Source organism: Lutra lutra, chromosome 4 (assembly GCF_902655055.1).
Source record: "Lutra lutra chromosome 4, mLutLut1.2, whole genome shotgun sequence".
In the NCBI taxonomy this organism is placed as follows: domain Eukaryota; kingdom Metazoa; phylum Chordata; class Mammalia; order Carnivora; family Mustelidae; genus Lutra; species Lutra lutra.
Window position 1 is genome coordinate 38165420 of NC_062281.1, and position 23980 is coordinate 38189399.

Below are 23980 nucleotides of genomic sequence, written 5' to 3' on the forward strand. Positions count from 1 at the left end.
TTTATTGATGGTGATAGGATCTTTTAATATAAAACATATTTCTTTCACCAAAAGTAAAGCAGGACCCTCTTTGAGGACAACTTACTTCTGAAGTGGTAGACAAATGAAGTAGAAAAGACAAATATACCCGAAAAAATTTTCAAGTGTTAGAAAATTATTTTCACCCAGAAAGAATTCTACTGTGATCCTTTCTCTAGATCCTGAGAGAGTAAAATAGTACAAGTTGTGGTCTTCTATCATTACTTGACTAGAGACAACTATTCTTTTGGATCCTCAGTTTCCTAATGCATAAAATAAGGCAGTTGGATTAGAAATTCCTAAGGCCTCCTTCAGTTCTCACCTCCCAAGTTTCTACATAAGCCAGCAAAACAAAAACAAAAAGACAAAAACCTTACGTAAGGGATGAATATTATAAGCTACCAACAAAAATAATACAAGAAGAAGAACCTGCTACATAATTCAAAGGAAAAACCTACCAACTCAAATAAGAGAAAAATTTAAGAAAATAAAATCCCTAGGACCCCCCCTTAAAGTAAAAATTGCTGTTAACCTCTAGGTGGTTACGTGCATTAAAAAACTCAGAATCCTTCCTAACGGGAACATATATTGGAAGACAGTAGGAATTGACACTACCTCATCTGAGAAGCAGACCAGCAGGATGAATAAGACACTCATACATCTGTGTTTCTGTGAATTTTCTCACTTGGTATTATTTGCAACTGTACTTTTATGTCTGGCAGCAGTGCCAACTTTAGTACGAATGATGTATTATTTTTATCACGTTGATTACATATGTTCACCAGTTTAGCTGTCCATAGATGCTTGGTGTGGTTTGCAAATAGACCCAGTGACAAAATCCAGAGCATGGCATTTTCACAGAAAGTGTTTACTGTGAAATTTCTCCTTAGAAGTTTGCTTTTCTCTACAGCTTTGTTCCATATGACATCCACAGTCCTAGATTTCAAATAATGGCTTATAGCTAAATTAAGAAAATGCTTCAATTTGATAAAACATGACTACAGTAGGATGTGGTAGTTCTGGAGAGAACCTCATTTTCTTATGTGATTAGAGATTTGGTCAAATTTAAAGTCTGCTAAACTTTTCCAAACTGCACTTCTTTAGCTTCATGGTGACTCGGTGCTTACATTCTGTTATTCATCAACACTTCACAGAAATACTTGATTTGTCTGAATGAATTTAAAAACCCACAACTGAAGGAAATCAGAAAAACCTGGTTTTAAATATCAAAAGATTCCAAATGAAAAGTATTTCTGCAGGCCACACGAAGCAAGTTTTATTGATCAGTGTACTTCTTTGCAGGATGAAATTGTTGCAAGATTGAATGTAAGAAAATAAACTTACTGGTAAATATCTTTCCTGAGGACAGATCTGCCAAGCGGATTGTCAGCTTGGGGAGCCATAGCAACAGAGCCAATCTTCAAAACCATGGTGTCTTCGTTTGCTGCCTGATTAACTGTAACAAAAGAAATTGACTCATGAAGTATACAGCGGGTCTGTGTGTAACTTCATGCAAGCGGAGCAATCTTTGAATAATGGGGTAGAGACACACTAAAATAAAAACCAGTAAATGAGGACAAGGAAAAAAATTACATTAAAAATAAAAACATTTGATGCTTTTAAAAACTATTTCCTTTATATCCCATTTTCTCTTGTGCATAATTAAAATGGCAACTAAAAAAAACCAACTCCAACCCAACATTAAAACATATGTTAAATACATATAAGTAGTGCTGAAGTAGTACATTTATCAAATTTCATAAACTTAGACTACTACATCTTTCTCCCAGGTGATTGTTAGCCCTAGGATTTTTAACACCGCACTGCTGTGTACAAATGTACTACTGTCTACAAATATATTGAAGATCACCATAAAGTCAGGAATAGATTCGCAAAGCCATTTAAATTTACATGATAAATAGTAATTAAATACAATATATACACATACATGCACACACACAGTAACAGCACTTTAAGCTCTAACATGTCAGAAGACCCAAAGGAAACACAAAGGGTGCAATGGTGAAGAAAGAAAAAAACAAGGGTTTACAAGGATATTTCAACTTGCCAGTCTAGGCACTTTTTAATTTTTATAATTTCTGCTGTGAAATTGCTTGAGAAATAGTAATTTCACACCTATGTAAAAGTTCTACTTCTAATGGAATCTATCATTAAGGCAAGTATTCTCAAAAACAATAAAAAATTAAAAAGATATATATAAATAGATAGATAGATCCTGATCCTTTCTACCGAATAAAGCAATATTTTACCATGTTCTTATAAAGTTCAACAATTTTTCTATGAATCACTGGCTAATCCAACATCTTTTCTAAGGACTATCTGAGATGGACAGAGGTTCTTCATGGCCCCACTAATTTATATTAAATTCTACTCCTTCTTCTCCAACAGATGATCTCACTGTATTAGCTGTTTAAAAACTGTTTAAAATTGCTAACAATATACAACTTTCTGGGTTTTGAAGAAAACATGTATAAAACTCGTAATTTCTCTCAAGAAACTATCATCTGCCACAAATGGAACTGAAAAGGACTGGCTGCAAGATCTCAAGAATATCCTGAACAGAACATGCCTACAAAGGCATACAATCCAGATTTCGCAAACTGTGGTGCCCGAAGAATGCAAAAGCTAAGAGATTATTTCCAGCTGCTTCAGCAGTTCACTCAGTATGGTCTGACTTGGATTAGTCTAAAAAAGAAAGTCAGAATTAAGAAGATCAGAAAAAGTTAGAAGGAAGATACTCAGTGAGGAAAAGAAGGAACCAGAAGAAGATGAAGAAGATGTAAAGGGAGTGGCAAAACAGCAGGGAGGTGGGGGTCAGAAGGACAGAAAATGGGGAAGAGAGAGATGAGCTATCATAATAAATATTAGCATGCAGATGCTACAATAAAGATTGTACTTTTAAATGTCCACAGCAAAAAAGATCAAATAGAAAACTACTTCTTATACAGCTGTACTATTTTCAAATGACTAGAGGTCTGGCTTGATTATAGGTCCTTAAACTATGAACAGTGTTTACATTTCACAGATCTTGCATTTTATGCCAAGCTTATCAAATAGTTCCATGTGGGCAAAACCTCTGATTAAGCAGCAGGCATCAATTAAATCAATAAATAGTAAGCCTGGAGAATAGACCATACCACAAAAGTGCAATTAGTGTACTTGCTAACTGTTCTCCCAGGCTGCAGATACTACCCACCATATGAAGTCTGAAATGTAATAGAAACACTGTAGTAAATGAGGTACATATGGAAGAAAAATGACGTACTTGGTGTTACATACAAAGCCAGATCCAAGAACAGAATTCTGTTTCTGTTGGAGCCAAAAGTGTTCTCACTAGATTATACTGACTATAAAGTTATAATAATAAAAAAGCACTTAATGCAGATCATTCAAAAGTAAATAAAAATAATCTTTTTATAGAGAGTAGTTAGCTTATCAAAATCTACCTCTGAGATATAAGAAAAATAATAAAAATAAGTATTTATCAAAAATGTCTTTATTCAGTTCTTTAGTTAATTTATAATTGGAAAAAAAATAAGCTTCCCCTTTTTTGGTTTATTTCACCTGCATTCAATAGTTGGACCATATGAGGAAATGTTCCCTCTAGATGCATTTTCAACATGAAAATGAATGCCTTCCTTCTTTGCTTGAACTGCATTTTTAAAAATTTAGGCTCATGCGGAACTACTTACTCTGGAAGACTCATACTAGATCCAAAAAACAGTCCTCTATTCTGAAATAAATAGCTTAAACTGGAAGTCAAACACCTGTAGATTCAGGATCCTGATAATTGCTCATAATACAAACAATATTCAAGTTGAAAACCAGACTTTCAATATCATTTGTTTATATAAAATATTAGAACGTTAAATATATTTTTATTATTAACTGATTTCACACATGAACTATTAAAAACTTTCACATTTAATGTAATGTGAAATATAAGTCCGAAAGATTTTATCTTTTCTTGGGGCAAGAGAGTGTGTATTGAAAATGAAAATGTTATGAACAACTCTGAAGTTATGAGCTTAAGTAACCAAGAGCTTAAATACAGAGCCGAATTTTCCTGCAACTGTCAGGTAACATAAGACTATTGCTTATAAATAGGTTTTCTTAAAGCCAACAAGAAATAAAAGTGTTTTGGAGACCTCAGCTTCCTTTTAAGATTCTCAATATAAACTCAGCACAGTAAAACATGTAAAGTCTCAAGAGTATTTGAACTTGCCACTGTGCAATGTTATAGTTTTATAAAGTCATAACTGTAGTGACAACCCTACACAAAGCTATCAACAAAAGGTTTTAGTAGTTATTGCCATATTTGCAGTTGAAGACAAAAAGAAGGTTCAAAAAAACCTTATGACTATTATTTTACTAGTGGGAAATATAGTTGTATCTATTTTGCCAATTAACTCTGGTCTACAGAACAAATTACTTGGAGATACTGCTTATAGTATAGTTTCTGCTGAGAAGTACAGATATAGCATTATTTAGTTATGCTATCACACTCAATAAAACATGATTTACACATATATTTTCATCTGATACAAATGTAACTCAAGCAAACTTCTTAACACCTTTCTGGAGTAAAATGCTTACTACCCTCTTGACTCTTACTAGATCTTGTCATGTAAGTAATTTATTTCTAGTCGAATTGCTGTTTCAATCATGTTTTCCTTAGTCACATTATATCTTCCAAAATGTGTTGAATGAAAACATTCAATCTCCCAAATAAAATATACATTTAAAAGTTTGTCTATACTTTAAAGTGACTAAAATGATGAATTTTACATTATATGCATTTTACTCATTGAAAAATTTTTCATGGGTGAATTATCATTTGAATTAAGAGTAGCAACAATGAAAGGTAAAGTGTCAAAAAAATCTAATAGAATGTGCCAAAATCTTTGCATTTTTGGCACGCATTTTTATAACTGTTTTATAGACAGGAATGCATTCTGGAAATTCATTACTTCTCAGAGATAGTATAGGTAGAGATGTAAGTATGGCTGACCCTTGAACAACATGGGTTTGAACTGTGTGGGTCCACTTCTATGTAGATTTTTTAAAAAATAAATATACTGGAAACAATTTAGAGATACGCAACACTTTGAAACGAAGACAAATTGTGGAACCTAGAAATACTGAAACAACTAAGGAAAAGTTAGGTATTATTTTAAGAATACTGCTGTAATACAAAATATGTGTTAAATGTTTATGTTATTGATTAGGCTTCCCATCTAAGCAATTAGTAGTTAAGTTTTTGGGGAGTCAAAAGTTATACATGGATTTTCAACTGCAGGAGTGGGAGGGTTAGTGCCCTTAACCTTTGCATTGTTCAAGGGTCAACTATAAAGATGTAAGTAAAGATACATACATGTAGATACAGATATAGACATATACATAGACACACACAGAGGTAGAGGGCAAAAAATATATATGCAATACAGTACAGGCCAGACAAAAGACTTAATACACAAAGAGCTCTTATTAAGTGATAAGGAAAAGATGAGCAACAACTTAGAAAAACAGTGTGCTTTTCATTAATGAGCCTGACAAAACCCCGGAAAACTCTGTTAGGATGAACAGAAGGAAACAGAAAACTGGTACAGCTATTTAGAAGGGCAATTTGACATGACAGCTCCTAAACATTTTAAAGGTACATGCCCTTTGATCTAGTAATCCTTTTGCTAGCAATTTATTTATATACATTCTCACCCAAGTCATGAAAAAATGCCTCTGAAAAGGTGTTTATTGCAAAAAGTTTATATAAGCAAAAGATCAAAATTAACCACGAGTTCATAGAGAAACACGGCAGACTGCATTTTTCAAAATGGCCATAACAATATGCACCCCTTTCTGTACGCTCTTATTCAAGGCTACCTGCTTAGGAAGTACTTAGGCATCTGAATTTTGAAATTAGACCATAAAAATCCCACCACAACCACCACCAAAAAAAAAAAAAAAAAAAAAAAAAAAGAGAGAGAGAGAGAGAGAGAAGCAACTTTAAAAAATAAGGTAGCAGAAGTCTGGATATATTTTTGCAATTGCAATCAATTGGGGATTTTTCTAGTTACAGCCGCTGAATGGGAAATTTAAAACTTATAATTTAACACAGTAAGCCAAAAAAACAACAAACAAGACAAAAATGCAAACGAAATCAAGAAATAAAGCAGTTTTCCCTCCATTTTCTCAAAGAGCCAGGTTTTTAATTCCTTCTGACATGTACACAAATTACTGAAGCAGAGAACCTGTCCCAATAAACCACTGCTGCATAGGACAGAAAAAGTTAGAGTTCACTACTGAACTTCTGACCTCTGTCTCATTGTGAAGGTGCTGGGGGGGGGGGGGGAGGGGGGCTCAGTGTACACACGCTCCCATGCTTACTAAGAGTGAGTCCTCTTATTGGCTGAAATATGCCTGCACATTAGTGTTGTTCAGAAAATGCCACAAATTCTGTCCTCATCAAAAAGGTGTCCTAACATACTGGAGGTTCCTCAAAAACAAAGAATTCTAATACAGAATTACCATATGATCCAGCAATTCCATTCCTAGGTACATCTCCAAAAGAAGTGAAAACGGGCTCCAAAAGACACCTGTATGCCAGTGTTCATGGCAGCATTACTCATAATAGCCAACTCAAAGCTGGAAACAACCCAAGTGTCTGAGAGATGTAAGTTAACAAACTGTGGAAAATCCCTAAAGTGAAATATTATCTAGCCATAAAGGTAAAGTTGATACCATGCTACAATATGAATGGAGCTTAAAAACATCATGCTAAGTGAAATAAGCCAAATATTTATGATTCCACTTACAAGATATATCCAGAACAGGAAAATTCTCAGAGACAGAAAGTAAATTAGAGGTTATCAAGGGCTGGGAGAGTTATTGCTTAATGGGAACAGAGTTTATTTGTGATGATGAAAACATTTGGAAATAGTGGTTATAGTTGTAAAACACTGTCAATGTAATTCATTCCATTAATGTACCCCTGGATAATTATAAATGGAAAAAATTTTGTTATATGTGTTTTACCACAATTAAAAAAATGAAAAAGGAAAGACTTCTAATTCAATGATCAAGACAATTTATATTTTACAGGTAACATCTGTCTTAAGAAGAAACATTTAACATTATAAATAAGATCCACCTAGTGATTACCACCTAAGGGCTATGACACTGATATGGTTGGTGAAAATTAGTTTGTCGGGTAAATTTCTCTCACATGTATTGTTACAAAAATTTTATTCAAAGGAGCCCTGGAATGAACATCTAAACTGAAATGAAAGAACAATTTACTGTGAAAATGTCCCCTGTATTAACAAGTACCAGTCAAAGACATCCCAAATCATTCATTACATCAAACAGATAATATTTCACAATGAATAAGCAAAAGCTGAATGCAGATCAAATGCACACACTGAGAAACAGCTATGTCTGATTCTGGAAGATGTACCAGTATAAACATTCTTGAACATCTATTTAAAAAGTCTTAGCCAGACTGGCATGTCTTGAAAAAGCAACATATTGATACTGCTTTATATTCTAGGCCCAATTTCAAAACTTAAATGGGAAATGAAGCATATACATTATGTTTTTTTTCTTGTTATTTGTATTTGTGATCACTACTGATTATTTCAGATGTGAAATTTAATGTGTAAAACCTTATCTTAAAATAGCATTAGGGACACTAGAGGAAAAAGGATTCAACTTAGGATTAGTTTACATGCAATTACTATTTAGAGACCAGTTCAGTCCCATAATTTGAAGGTCATTTGTAATTCCTGAACACTTATATATCAGTACTAAAGCATCATGAAGTCAGATAGGTTGCTTTGCTTCCTGATTTGTCTGCATGACCTTTCCCAATTTTATCATACAGCCCTCTTTCTGTATTTCTCTCCACCTCATCCTAACTTTTCATCTCCTATAAAACTATTTTTCTTAGGGCTCAATGAAGTTTTGGCCTTACCAACTGTTTACATTCAAATGAGAATAATCAGGAAATTATGGATACATAAAATATACACTACAAAGAATTTTCAGGAAATCACAAAAGCTTACTAACATACCTTATTTTAAGTGAAATTACAGAAACCCACTCTGGTTAGGAAAATAAATGCTTTTATACTAACCAGAGAGATGTATCAGTAAAAAACAATATCATTAATTGTTTAAAAAAATTTAGAACTTTTTTATAATATAGATATGACTTCATTCTTATTTTTATCTAGATTCAAATTTTCTGCCATTTTATTTTAATGGAAAAAGTTATAGATATGGTAATACAGTGATATTTTTGAAATGCAATGGACTACTTCAAACTTTTACCAAAATAATCATGTTTCCTCTAATAACAAAGCCAAGCTACTTCTGCTTTCAGTGTTTTCCCCCTACTCTCAGCTGAAAAGGCCAAAAGATGGTTTAAAAATCTCCATGACCTTTTATGTCTATTCTCTTGTGTGGTTATGAGAAAGTGGCTCAGTTGATTAAGCATCTGCCTCTCGGTTTCAGCTCAGGTCATGATCTCAGGGTCCTGGGATGGAGTCCTGAGTCAGGCTCCGAGCTCAGTGGGGAGACTGGCCTGAGATTCTCTCTCTCCTCCCTCTGCCCCTCCCTCTGCAGGTGTGTTCTCTTTCTCTCAAATAAATAAATCTTTTTAAAAAATACAGGTTTTTTTAAACCTATGTAACTTTAATATAAATTTAGATAGCAATGTTAGATAACAATCTAAACATTCATTAGATACATAATAAAGGATAACAATAAGGAAAAAGCATAAATGTCAGTGTCTCTGCAGTGAATATGAGCTTTTCTGGTTTGCTGTTTCCTCTCAGATCACTTGTAATCGCTCAGTGAAGACTAACTTTATTCTTTACCATTCATGTGTTTCTACAAACTATCTGAATAAATGAAAACAACTAGGCAGTTGCTCTCAGAATATAGCAACGCAGAGAGTACTAATTTATCTCAAAGTAATCAACTTTATGATAGTTCTTATCAAAAATCAGAAGGAAAAGAATAGGAACTAGTTTGTATTAAAAAATCCATTAAGTATAATATGCTGAATTTATCTCTAGACATCTTTGTAATTATGAACTATAAAGCTCTACAAATAATTTTTTATTTATAGTTAATGTTTTTTAAAAAGGACCATTATTTTGATCAAAACTTATTTATAATGTTAGGCAGAATAATCTTCCCTATGTATCTGGGAGACAGAACAAGAGACAGACTAGACTCCCAAGAAGAAAGAGAATGGAACTAGGTGCTTTTCTTTTTTATTTACCATCACTGATCATTCAAGCTCTTCGTCCTCCACATCACAACTAAAAGGAAAAAAGCTCTACTGTTCTCATGTAGCAGAAGCTATTAGTTATCCCTCTCATACCATTCTCTCTTCTTTCTCAAATTCGTAGGGCCTTAATTTATGAGCAAGGTGCTCTAGTGCCGGGGGAAACACTGTTTCTCAGGCTCTCTCACAGTGGGGTATAGCCATATGACTAAGTTTTGGCCAATGAAGTACAAGCAGTAGTGAAATGTGGGACTTGCAAATATTCTACCTTGAAAGCAAGGGCACACCTCCTCCTGATTCAGCTCTCATTTACTGAGAGCTTACTAAACAAGTGGTACTATTCACATAGTGTCCATGTAGTCATCATTGGAAAGTAAGCTATCGGAAGACCTACTATCAATTTAAATACCACTATTACCATTTTGTACATAGTAACTCAGATTAACCTGCTCAAGATTTTATACTTCATAATTAGTAAAGCTGGGATTTGAACTCAGGTCTCTGTAACTCCAAAGTTCATACCATGTGAAACACTACACTCTAATTTCACTAAAAGTTCTTAAAGTTCTTCACTGTTTCATAGCACAGGGGAAACTAAAAATTTAAAAGTTACTCTCATGGGTAGAGGCAGTAGGATTATGAATTCACTTCATTTTAAAAGCTAAAATAATCTGCACCTAGAAGCCTGGAAGAAGCCACAGGAGCCTTGGAGAGTTGGCCATTTTTTTTTTTTTTTAACTAATTTCTAGTTACCTTAGGTATACAGAACCTAACATTTGAGTTTAATAAAATGACAATAAGCATAAGCTTTGCTACCAAAAGCCCTGATGAAAAAAAAATCCATTTCTTATTCTAGTAACTGAGTCAGTAACATACCCATTATTCTGAAATAACTCCTAAAGATTTAGTTGAGAATGATTATAACATAATTACTTTTTCTAAAACACACTGAAGTGCAAAATACAACCCCCAATCATATTAAAAAATGGAAACTTAACCCCCTACATGGAAGTTTTGTAAAATCAGACCAAAAAAAATCTGAAAGACAATACCTTCAATACTTGGCTGCATTTCTTCTGTTTTTGGAACAAAAATTCTGATTATGCTTGTGTTGATATAAATCAAAGGTAAACTGCGTGAAGTCAACGTATGGCTCCTCATGGGCTGACCCGGAGATTTTCTTTTCTCTTTTTGGGTCCTTGGTAGTTTTGCTTGAAATATACTTGCAATGGCATTAAGCAAAGGAAAGCAAAGGACAATATCAAAAGCTTGTGCTGAAAGAAGAATTTCATGAAGAAAATGGGGGGAACCATCCGTTAAACCTTCAGATAACTTATGAAAACTTCTTCGCTCATTTCTTGATGTTAACTTGTGGCGGACATTTTTTGTTACAGCTTTTGTGTATGTCAAAGAGAGAAATCCATGCTGCTGATGAGAGCCATCTAGAAGTTTTGCTGTTGTCTGTTCCAGAAAAAGGAAATCATAATACACACTTCATTAAAAAGAAAAAAAAAACTCTTTGAAAGCAGAAAATGATCTTTGTTGGTATTATAACCTCTATTATGTCTACATCCATTGATGAGCACATTACTGATCAATTCCACAGATGGGCAAAACCATCTAAAAATTAGAATGATTCAACTGAAAATTAGGAATCCTGAGTTCTAGTTCTAGATCTTGAGAGGCAATTAAACTTTGTTGTGTCTGTGTCTATGATTTCTACATTTTCTGTAACTTTCAGAATTTGGAACAAGTCATCTCTGGATTTTACCTTTTTGTTCTTCATAATTCTTCACTGACAGTACCAATTTGGTGTTGTAACATGGGTCAGAGAAAGGTTGTTTATGCAGATGAAACCGAAATAACCATGTTACATATTTCCACTTGTAATCAACAACCTGAATAAAAAAGATGATTGACTTCCCTTGACCTAACATTTATGAGAACAGTTTTTCCTTAGATAATCTGGCTAATTTATATGATGACCAAGCCCATAAAAAGAACCTCACTGAAACCATGCTTTGATAACTAAAACAACCACTTAATGCATGTTTACTGGAAATAGTAACGTAACACAAAAATAAAACATCTGTCTTTTAGAACCTGCTTATTTTCACTGGCTATCATACTATTTATAAAACGTAACTACCAACTCTCTTACAACTCAAACTCATATTCCTTGGGTTTAATGCTGTATTAATATGCATACAACATTTGAGAAAAAATTTTATCATCATAACATCAATATTTCTGACCAAATTTGTCCAATTAACTTACATTCAAATTATACACTCTAAACAAATTGTAGTAAAAGAGCATATTTTAAAGAGTGAAGTAAAATGCATACTTTGTATTTGTCAAAATATGAAAAGCACAGCTCTTGAAAGTTTTCCTGAACCATGAAATATACATAAAATCCCATTTTGTAAATTACTCAACATAAAATTACAGTTAAGCTATTATACTCCACATTTCCAACCTCTCTTCCCTGGGTCTAAAAACAAAGTTTTTAGGTTATTAGGATCCAATGTGTGATGTCAAGAGAGGAAGTAAACTGAGAAAGAAGAACAAACAGGAAAAGAGTGAGAGCGGCAAAGCAGCAATGCGTCCAGGCCTATGTTATGCCAGTACTCGTAAAGCTCTTTGGCTTCCATTTCCTTCCTCTCATGCGGCGCCTGTCATCCAGTGACAAAGCAAGAGGGAAAAGAGAATACAATGCAGCTGTTACTGTTAATTTTGCTTTTAATCTGGACTTTACAATGAAGAAAGGTGAGATTAAATTTACCTTCATATATGTTATTTTTTAACCTAATTTTCTGACCATTAAAAATAACTTGGGATGGGGTGCCTGGGTGGCTCAGTGGGTTAAAGCCTCTGCCTTTGGCTGAGGTCATGATCCCAGAGTCCTGGGATGGAGCCCTGCATCTGGCTCTCCGTTCAGCAGGGAGCCTGCTTCCTCCTCACTCTCCCTCCTCTCTCTCTGCCTGCTTCTCTGATCTCTGTCTGTCAAATAAATAAATAAAATATTTGGAAAAAAAAAAAAAAAACTTGGGAAGTAGGCATTGAATGGATGTACAAAATAATCATATTTCATATAACTGTCCTGCCCTCAGAACATTTCTTTAATCGTCCCCAACCTCCTTGTTGCCGCTCTGATTTCTCTTTCCTTTTGCTTTCTACATTCAAAAGGAAATACGGCAAAACAGGAAAAAGTGCCACTAGTCTTATCACCATCTTGCTGGACAGCAGGAAACACGGGATGGAGAAGGGTGGCTGGGGTATGGCCATACAGCAACATGGTCTTTGGGTCTCTAAACTGGACTCTGGGGGGCGCGGGCTACACAAAGCTGCCATCAACCACTAATCTACATAACCTAGCTCAAATAATCCTCACAACGGCAACACATGAATCCTGGAAAAAGCATAAAAGGTGTTTCACTGTATGAATGCTTTGATTTGGAAAAAATATTTTAAACATATTGAATGTAGGTACTCTTGAAAGGTAAACTCCCATGAGAGGAAGTTTGTTGAAACTACTACATTCTCAATTCCCTTAATGTAAGAGGGAAAAAAAAAAAAGAATCAATGAATACTAGCTGGAGTTGAGATAATGTAAATATTACCTTTTATATAGTAATAATATCTTATAATCTTTAAGATGAAAGGTTAGAAAATAATTAAAGAAATATTAGTAAAATTTTTAAAACCGTAGAAAAATTGATAAAAATTTTAAAGGGCACTAATTAGTGGGGTTTTTCATGAATATACATTAAAGTTATTCAAAATGTAAAAAAAATTAAGAATGTTTCTCAAAGACACTAATAACAATCGAAGACGTAAAAATAAATCTGAACAGAACTCTTGCTGATAGAAAAGCCACATTTACAGACATCTTTCTCCAGACCAAAAATCCATAAAAACATAAAAAAATCAAATACAAACTAGCATTTGCTATGCAAATACAATATTAAACATTAAATCTAGGAACACAATTAGTTAAAATATTTGGCTAATTTTTATCATTTTTAAAAAAGATATAGGTCTTAAATTCCTTTTGAGCTACCAAAAAAAAAAAGAGGAAATAGTTCCCATATGCTAAGAAAATATCTAATAATGTTTGCAGGGATTTAATAAATTCTTAAGAGAATTGCTATTACCACTGTGATAATCTGGTCTTAATATTTTAAAATTACATACATTTGTATTGACTTTAAGAATGTCACTTAAAAGAATTAACTTAATAACATATCCAGATATATTGAACCACTAGAAAAAACAGGGTTTTAATCATCTAAAAGCCACTGGTGTGCAGTCTAGTATTCATCTTCCAGCCAGTCAATGATGAGCATACAGCCTTGTCCAATTTTAAGAGGTCACCAAGTAAGGTACTTTGAATTAGGTGCAAGAAGGAAATGGCATAATTGAAAGGGGGAAAAAAAGCAAGCTAAATAAGAATCAAAGTTTGGTCAACTCTTGATCATTCAAAACATGCACAATTTAAAAAACATTGTATTTAATGTCCTACACTCTGATTTTCTTATGCTCATGGTAAAATTGGGTTGTAATCACAAAACCAGAGTGAAAAACAGGATATGCAAGTAACCCAGAAACAAATTAGATCGTAGCGGAAAACCAGTGTATGATTTAAAAGTGCAGCTGAGTTCACTGACAAAGTGGATCATACAGAGGAAGATGAAAATCAAGAGTTGACTCTATGGATAGTTCAATTCCTCCTCTGGATTCCTGTTAGTGGGAGTTCTGTAGCATAATTTTAAAATGATTTCTTACAGAAGGAAAGAAGCCAGAGCAATTACTGAAAGGGTCCTGCTTGCTGATGGGTCGAACCAACAAGGTGCGTCTGTTCAGCTTGTCGGTACAGGAAAGGAAGACACCTCCACATTGCCCCAGAGACCAACACTCTTCCCCAAGGCTTGAGGTGATGGACAGGAGCAAAGAAGGTGAAAAGACAAAAAGCAATAAAAGCCATAAGCAAAAAAATCTAGATACTTTAAATTTTGCTCAAGTTTGCATAGGTTCAGGTTTGAGCCACTGCTAGGTATGGCCTCTGTCTGGACCATCCTCTGCAAAAGCATTGTTAATGGAAGTAAATGAAAAATAATTGTTTTTAGTGTAAAATTACTACTTTTAGTTTATGATAAAGGACAATCCAACAAGAACTCATTTATGAATAGGAGGAACTTCTAAAAAGTCAACATAACAATACATTAATGATAAAGTATTTTAATAAAAGCAATCCTACCTTTGCTGTTTGAAAAATTTTCTTAGTACCTATAACAGGAAAATGGTTACAAAACACAAACAGCTTAAAGGAACAATTTTATTTTATAATGTACTTTTGGAAGAACAGGTCAAAAAGAATTTACTTTGAGTTCTAATTCTTATAACCATTAGTCCTATTGCATGAAAGAACAAAGATAAACAGTTTACAATATATTTTTAAAAAATCATAATTACTAAATGAGTCTCACCACAGGTTTTTCTTTGCACTGTAGAAATACTCCTTCAAAATGTCCTGACTGCCAACCTTCCCCTGGCCTGGAAAACATAAGTTCACCTTATCTGTTCTCTTCAATTTTTCTGAGTTAAAAAATTGAGCATATCTAACTATTTCAAATAGTTATTATGTAAACAGCACTACACTGAACTAAAATACGGATCTGACAATGCAATCAAGAACAACTTATATTAGCACCACATGCTGGTCATTTTGCATGGAAGCATTTGTCTTAATGGTAAAACTGTATACTTACTGATTGATTATTTATTTCTATCTCATCCATGAAACTATCAGGCCCATAAGGGCAAGACTGACGTCTATTTTTCTCAAACACTGTATCCCCAGTGCTTATTAGCACAGTGCACATAATACACACCCAATAAATATTTTGACTAAGTGAATGAATAATTACCTAAAACTTAGATAAATTTAACAGTAAAGTCACTGATGATCTAGAATATACATTATAATATTCACATCATCAGGAAATGATTTCAGCTATAACATAATAATCATGTATCATCTGCAGAAATCACTTTCATATAAAGATATGCTATTCATGAGGACTTAAGGAACTGAACATTCCATTATCAAAGATCAATTCATGATTCATGGCTAAAGAATAAAAACAATTATCATTTGCTTTGTAACATACTACTAATAAAAAAGAGTTTAATATATAGCCAGCAAAATATTTTGAACTTCACAATTATGACACAAGGTTTTGGCTGGACAGATGTGATGGTCACTGACATAAGCAATACAATATATGTGATAAGCTATATGATAAAGAATCAAAATTCAAATGTTTTTAATGTAGAATTAGAAACATGTTCAATAAAAAACATTCTGTTTTTAGGGTCTATGATGTAACAGTAAAGGTACAGAAACATATATGCTTCTGCAGGGATTCAATAAATAACTGCTGAATGAATATTATAAATTCTGAGAAAAAATAGACTTTAAGGCTGTTTCTACACCAATATGAAATTGAAAATATGATGCTGTGTAAAAATTTTTTTTAAATGTGTGAATTTTATGGTATGTAAATTATATTTCAATTTAAAAAATACAAATTCCAGAGTCGTATTCTAAAGCAAAAAACAAAACAAAACAAAAAAGCAAACAAAAAATACAAAAAGCATTTTTTAATTTTCATTTGGGAAAAATTAATGACAAAAGTGCTATGCATCTTTGTGAAGATATCTAAAACTTTACTTTTTTACTACCATTATTTATTTATTTATTTATTATTATAACAAATTTATATTTATTATTTATTATTATAACAAATATGTATATATAAAATATATATAATTTAAGTATAAATTATAATTGTTTACACCATACTTTTGATAAAAATTTACTAGGGAAAGAAAAATTTGGTTCTAGGAATATCCACCACATGTATATTAATCATGTGTGAGACAAGAAAAGTCTCCAAAGTACAAAGGGCCATGAGATGTCACTACTCCATTTCAATCTGTGATTATTCTAGTATGGAGAGGGGATGGAGAGTACACAGCAAAAACCAAAGCCATCAATCATGTCTCCAGCAAATGTGCAAATATACAAAATAAAAAATTGTATGAGACGACAGAAAAAGCAGCTTATTTCATTTCATATGGCAATATGGGTCTTCATGAACAGATTTGCCATCTTATGAAACAAAACTTTGTTATATTCCACATATGAATGAATTCCAAGGAAAACTGATCAATTTATCTGTTAAGAACCCTCTTTGGAAATAAGTACAGTATTTTTTAAAAAGACCCAAATTAAAATATAAAAATTCTTATATAGACTGTGTCCAAATAAAGTATAGCTTTCCCCACATTCATTACACATTATTTACCTGCTTCTATAGTGATCAATATTGAAACTCTCTATTTTACATTTCACTTTGGTATATACATCCTGAACATCTATGGAAGCACTGAGGTCTTCTAGTTCACTGACCATGCAAAGCTCTGCAACAAGAGGCAAACATTAAAATCAGCATAGGCCTCACAATCAATATTAAAACCTTCTATTTTAGATTAAATTCATATATATATTCTTGACATCTACAGAGGAAGTGAGACTTTCTGTTCATTAACCACACAAGATCCTACAACACTAAGGAAAAGTAATACAAATTCAGGTATTATATTCAATATATTAGTACTGCTAATAGAAATCACCTAAGTTAGATCTAATGATGTTTAAGTGACAGTTATAAATAAAACTAAAGTCTATTATTTCTTCTAAAAATAGTGTTTAATATCTTATCTTTTCAGTAGAGAAGAGAAGTAACCCTGTACCTGTGCCTTTATTCTCAGGATCTGGAGCAAAGAGTTTTATAGTAATTTTGGGGAGCACCCACTGCATCCACAGACTAATTCGTCCACTGGCTCCACCAATGTTACTTGTAGTTTGTTCCAAAGTCACAGAATCTGAAAATGGTGAATCATCACCTGCTTGTATAGAATCTCCCTAGGATGAGAAAAAAACAACTGTGTAACAAATAAAAATAACCTTAAAAATTATATAAAATTTGAAATTACCACTGATAAGTTTTCCATAACATATATTTGCTAACAATAAACATTTAAATGCTTATGCTGATACATGTTAATAATATATGTACTAATCACACGTTTTTTTATAGTTGAAATGTCCATGCATGTCATTCCAGTCTTCTCAAGAGTACATAAGATCCAGAACAAGTTTGGGTTATACCAATGGGTATTTCCTTAGAGAGCAGGGTCTGCAAGCTAAGCTATAGCCAGGGGCCAAATCTTGTCTATTTTTGGAAATAAAGTTTTACTAGATCACAGCCATACTCATTCATTTACCTATTGCCTATGGCTGCCATGTAGCAGTTAGGTAGTTTCTATAGAGATGCTATGATCCACAAAACCTAAAATATTTAAAATCCAGTCATTTATAGAAACCAGAGGTTTGTCTACCCCTGCTATGAAGTACTTATGTGAATCTACAATATCCATAGCAAATTGATTAGCATAATTAGCATGGCTTAAGAAACAGAACATTTATCATGCCTTGCATATTTTAATATAAGAAGACATTAAAAAGTTGGATTTGACAGATTTTTAAAAGAATTTAAGTAATCTCTATATCCAACATGGGGCTCAAACTTACAACCCAAGATTAAGAGTCACATGCCCTACTACTAAGCCAGGCACATGTCCCAACAATAGATTCTTAAAAATGATTCATATGGCTAAATAGTTAGAGGTAAATAGCATGAGTTTATTCAACTCAAAACATACATAATGAATTATAAATATGTAAGTTCCCGCATTTGGTACTAACAGACTTTCTGTAAAAGGTTCATTTGGTCATCATTGTTTTTGTTAAATCTTTTCAGCAGCTGTTAAGTGGGCTGGAGAAAAATAAATCCTGGTATGGAATGGAATAGCTTCAGCCTCAGAAGCAGGAAGACACGGCGCCAGGGACAGTGATCAGTCACTCCTGTATTCTATTCTTGTAGGATTAACTACCAAGTATTTGGGTTTTTAAAATTCCAACTTTGCTGTCCATTAAAAACCTTCAAAAACACCCATTCTCTGAGATTTGATCGAATACACTATAGCATGCTTTTTTTAAAAAAAGATATGTACTTTTAAACTTTAGTTTTATGTACTTAAACTCAGTCTGGTAGGCAGCATGATACATTAGGGTTAAGGACTTCTTTAGACCCTAACCGTGGGATTTAATCTCTTGGAGTTTGTTTCCTCCTCTGCAAAATGGTTATTTTGATATTTATCTCTTAGAGTTGGTAAGAAGAAATAAGAACATAAATGTGAAGTGATTTACATATAATAAGCAACTTGTAACTAGTAGGTATAATTATCACCATCAAACTGAACCACTACTTAGAAACTGTATACTCACAAGTCTTACAGAATTTGGTATTCAACTCTCTTGCCTTTCTCATTTTGTTATCTTTCTAACTTTAGCACATTTTCCTTTGCCATATGTCCTCAACTTATAATAGTTTGTTTTTGCTTTGAATGTCTCAAACAAGATATTCACTTCCTATGCTAAGGAGTCATGACCAGTAGTCAACAGGCAGAACAAGAAATTTCTTAAAATTTGATAAGAAGATAACATAATGTGGTGAGTATACTCTTTTCTATGGAGAGTTTCTCAGAGCAGAAGCCACTAATCTGGCAACTCAGAGCAGGGACAATGAATAAAATCTCATACAAAACCAAACCACAATTTGTGCACTCACTACCACAAACATACCATCTACTTGGGTCTATTTAGTGTCTACATGAAGTGTTTACCTGTAATACCTGTTAATCAGAAGGAGATTTTAATTTCCTTGAATCCCCAGAAAGAGACCAAATGGGGATGATTTTCACAAAAGAACAGACAAGTACTTATTGTTGGAATACTTAGGCCCAGGCATAGCAAAACAAAAGTGTCCTATGATTTACTGTGACAGAAAATTATAGACTTAAATCTGAAGATAGCGTAGTCACTCCTTGTTCCACTTCACCAAGCAAAGCAGACAGCTCACTCTGATGTTCTCATACAAATTCTTTTCCAAAGTAAGTAGTCCTAACTCTGCTATCATTGAAATTCTTACAATTTGAGAAGGTATACAAAAATTCAGGGTTTTGGTTGCTGCCTGAAGTAACACAACACCTAATGAAAAGCACAAACTAATCCCAGAAAAGGATGTATTTTACAAAGTCAAATTCAATAAAAGACACATAATGTAGTCAAGATGCCTTTCTTTATGGGTAGGTTCTTAGAGCAGAAGCATTCATAAATTAAATTATCCTTCAAGACTTAGAAGAACATCATAATCCCAAGAATGGAAACTGCAGAGAAAACAGCACCTCAAGTCAATATGACCTAGATTTTTAAAAAAATATTATTAGGTATATTCAGTAGGAATGTTAAGAAAACTGTGGCTTCAAATTTAATAAGTAAGCACTCCTGAAAAAGACTTTTGCTCCTTCCTCACACAGTTCCAATTTTCCTTTTGGATTTACAACATTTGGTGTGGTGTTGTTAAATATGTTTGTGCATTAATTTTCTGCTCGATTTCCAAATCTATAGCAAAAATTGAGCCAGAACTGGAGATGCTGAAATATTTTCCCACACCTCTTTATGCCAAGTTCTAAAATATACAGTTCAATTCTTTCACCATTTTGTTGCAAATTGACCAAAAGAACTGAGTTTATTTTTCTAGCTGGATTTATCTTTGTTCATCTGGAAGAGCAAACACTGCAGCCCTTCATCCTTGGCCTGCTTCAGAGCTCAGGGATGATCATAGTTTTGGCCACACTGCTATTCTCCCTTATCAAAATAACTCCAGCATTCTTGTTCAATCACAAAACTTCCCAAAGGGCTAAACACTTCCACCACGGTTTGTACTTAAGTCAACAGTAACAAGTGGCCTGCTGTGGTTTCCACTACCTTTGGTCTCACTATTTCAATGCAAGGGTGGGAAAAATGATGAACTGTTTTTAAGCTTCGTACTTACGCGTCTTACTCCTATTTCCCCCTCTACGACCATCCAGATTGATATTCAGGAAGCTAGAGTTAAATTCACTGAAAAGTATGGTACTTCCTATCAACATGTCAACATAAAAAGAATTACTCATAGTTTAAAGTATAAATCACCCAAGGTTCATATAAACAAATACTTCTCTTCTTCTTAATACAAGCAACTGTAAAGAGTATGCTTTTTAAAACCAGATTCATGTATAGTAAATTCTTTATAGCCAAAATAATTAATATATTTGACCTGACTCAGCAAGAAAAACAATAGTTTAAATAGTAAATGTTTTAAAATTTTTATTAATGTTTTTGAAAACAGATATTAATTAGAAATAAAAAATTTAAAACTGTGATTTCAAAAAATTTCCCAGATATATAATTGATATAAATAAGCACAACAAATGTAAGGTGGCTTCACAGCAATTTCTTTCTAGATATGTCTCCCAAGGCAAAGGAAACAAAAGTGAAAATAAACTACTGAGTCTTGATCAAAATAAAAAGCTTCTGCACAGCAAAGGAACAATCGACAAAACTAAAAGGCAATCTATAGAATGGGAGAAAATATTTGCAAATGACATATCTGATAAAGGGTTCATATCTAAAGCACATAAAGAAATTATAAAATTTGGGGTACCTGGGTGGCTTGGTTAAGTGTGCAACTCTTGATTTCGGCTCAGGTCACGATCTCAGCACTGTGGTATTGAGCCCCGTGTCAGGCTCTGAGCTTAGCAAGGAGTCTACTCTAGATTCCCTTTCTCTCCCTTTGTTGTCCCTCCCCCCACTCTCTCTCTCAAATAAATAAATCTTTTTTTTTTCAAGATTATTTATTTATTTATTTGACAGGGAGAGAGATCACAAGTAGGCAGAGAGGCAGGAAGAGAGAGAGGGGGAAGCAGGCTCCCTGCTGAGCAGAGAGCCCGATGCGGGGCTCGATCCCAGGACCCTGAGATCATGACCTGGGCCGAAGGCAGAGGCTTAACCCACTGAGCTACCCAGTCATCCCTCAAATAAATAAATCTTAAAAAACCCCACAAAACTATTCTATGATCCCACAATTGTATTATAAAGTACTTACCCAAAGAACACAAAAATGTTAATTCAAAGGGGTACAAGCATCCCAAAGTTTCAGCCAAATTATGGAAAGAGTTCAAGTCTCCATTGACTGATGAATGGATAAAGAAGATGTGGCATGTATACATACAATGGAATATTACTCAGCCATAGAAAAGAATGAAATCTTGTCATTTGTAACAACCTGGGTGGAGCTACATAGTATTATGCTAAAAAAAAGTAAGTCAGAGAAAGACAAATACTGTATGCCTGAAACGAATATTGTACTGTATGTTAGCTGGAATTTACATAAAACCTTAAAAAAATGTAAGGTGGCCTCAGATTGATATGTTAATTTATATAACTCGTTAGATTTAAAAAGCAAAGTCTAGTAAGTCAATAATTGTGATGGTGAATATGTGAATATGATTATTTGGAAATAGGAAAAGCATTACAAAGTATTTTGTTGATGTATGCAAAGGCTAAAAAATAAGCTCCACTTCTCTAATCTATTTTGATATATTATTTTTGTCTTCTAACAGCTATTCAATTGATCAGATGATAATCTAAATGCTAAAACTACCACATTTTTTTTAAGTGGCGCCACCCCCACAGTGGAGCTCAATATAGGGCTTGAACTCCCAATCCTGAGACCAAGAGCTGAGCTGTGATCATGAGTCAGACGCTCAGCCAACTGAGCCACCCAAGTGCCCCATGATTCCCACATTTTGAATAAAAATGTCTTCCTATATGTTGAATATAAAACCATTTAAAGATAAATATTGAATGAAACAAGTCTACTTAAAGGGGGAGAGTTAAAATGATTACAATACATTCTTAAAATATCAACTCAGTATTCAAACTAAATTTAGCTTTAAAAAAAAAAAGATTTAGTTATTTGAGAGAGAGGAGCATGTGCATGAACAGGGGAGGGGTAGAAGGAAAGGAAGAGAGAGAATCTTCAAGCAGATTCCCTACTGAGCCCAATCCTGAGCTTGGTTCCATGACACTAAGATCTTGACCTAAGCCGAAATCAAGAGATAGCTGCCTAGTTGACTAAGCCATGCAGGCGCTCCAAATTAAACTTACTTTCTAAAGGGTTGTTTGAAATAATAATTTGACATAGCTTACTGCTTATTACTGTACCATAATAAGTAAAAGACTGACAAAAGTTTTGCTATAGCAGTTGATGTCAACAACTTCTCAGTCCAATATTCACTTCTGTTTTTCAATAAATGTCTCAACAGATATAACTGACATGTAACATTGTAATAGCTTCAGGTGTACAAGATCATTATTTGTATATACTGTGAATGATCACAATAAGTCTTATTAACATCCATCACCATGCATAGTTACAGGTTATTTTTCTCTTGTGATGACAACTTTTAAGACCTACTCTCTTACCGACTTTCAAACACAGAATAGAATATTATTAACTCTATAGTCCCTGCTGTACATTATATCCCCAGGACTTACTTATTTTACAAATGGTAGTTTTTGGCTTTTGGCCACATGTACCTATTTTTCCTCATAGTCACTTTAAATTTAACTGAAAATAAATGTTTTAAATAATTACTGCAGACTAACAAATGAAGCATCTCATGTAAGATTTTTTTTTTTAATTTAAATTCTTGTTAGTTACCATACAGTATAATGTAAGTTTCAGGTGTACAACAGAGTGATTCAGCCCTTTGCTGAGCAACACCATTTGCTCGTCACAAATGCCCTCCTTAATCCCCATCACCTCCTTCACCCATCCCCTCACCCACGTCCACCCTGCTAACCACCACTGTGTTCTCTATAGTGAAGGGTCTGTTCCTCGGTTTGCCTCCCTCTCTTTTCCCCCTCTTTGTTCCTTTGTCTTGTTTCCTAAATTCCACATATGAGTGAAATCATCTTTCTCTGACTGACTTATTTCACTTAGCATAATACTTTCCAGCTCTATCCATATTGTTGCAAATGGCAAGATTTTATTCTTTTCTATGGCTGAGTAATACTTTTGTGTGTGTGTGTGTGTGTGTGTGTGTGTGTGTGTGTGTGTGTGTTTGTGTGTATCTCACATCTTCTTTAAGCTAGGCTGCATAAAGCTATTTTAATCCTGAATCAATGAAGAATAGAAGTCAAATTCTGCCATGAACCAAAGCTTCCAACATGAGAGGTTAATCTGCCAATTTTTACTTTTGGTTGAGTTGTAAATCAATATTCTAACATGGACTCAGTATTTTATATTTTTTGCTGCATACTAAAATTTTTGTTCCCCCTTCTGTATAATACAGAATTGTCTCTAGGAAACAGAATCCATTATGGACTAAATTTCCTGGTCCATCTATCTATTATGTGTGTATACATATCCATGCCCCAATTCAAATATTTTAAATTCTTCTAAGGATAAAGGATGTTATCTTAAATATTTAAAAGTTTGTAAAAGGCTGAACATACATTAGGCTAAGTATCCAATTTAAGAGATTAGAAAAAACAGGAGCACCTGTGTGGCTCAGTTGATTAAGTGTCTAACTTAATTTCAGCTCAGGTCATGATCTCAGGGTTATGAG

The 23980-nt window shown here is 33.6% G+C and overlaps 1 protein-coding gene across 5 annotated transcripts in view; it reads right to left on the reverse strand.

Annotated features, from left to right (window-relative positions):
• The window catches only part of VPS13B (vacuolar protein sorting 13 homolog B), a 763452-nt gene that overhangs the window by 319845 nt on the left and 419627 nt on the right, over nucleotides 1-23980 (reverse strand). For 3 of the 5 annotated variants that reach the window (XM_047723595.1, XM_047723597.1, XM_047723594.1), the window contains 5 exons: nucleotides 17153-17324; nucleotides 16705-16819; nucleotides 14120-14261; nucleotides 10384-10792; nucleotides 1363-1474 (listed from right to left, as the gene is read on the reverse strand). In XM_047723595.1, the coding sequence (XP_047579551.1) occupies nucleotides 1363-1474; nucleotides 10384-10792; nucleotides 14120-14261; nucleotides 16705-16819; nucleotides 17153-17324 (950 nt within the window). Of the gene's footprint in view, nucleotides 1-1362; nucleotides 1475-10383; nucleotides 10793-14119; nucleotides 14262-14820; nucleotides 14888-16704; nucleotides 16820-17152; nucleotides 17325-23980 lie in introns of those variants that run through there. The other 2 variants (XM_047723596.1, XM_047723598.1) reach the window with 2 other exon arrangements.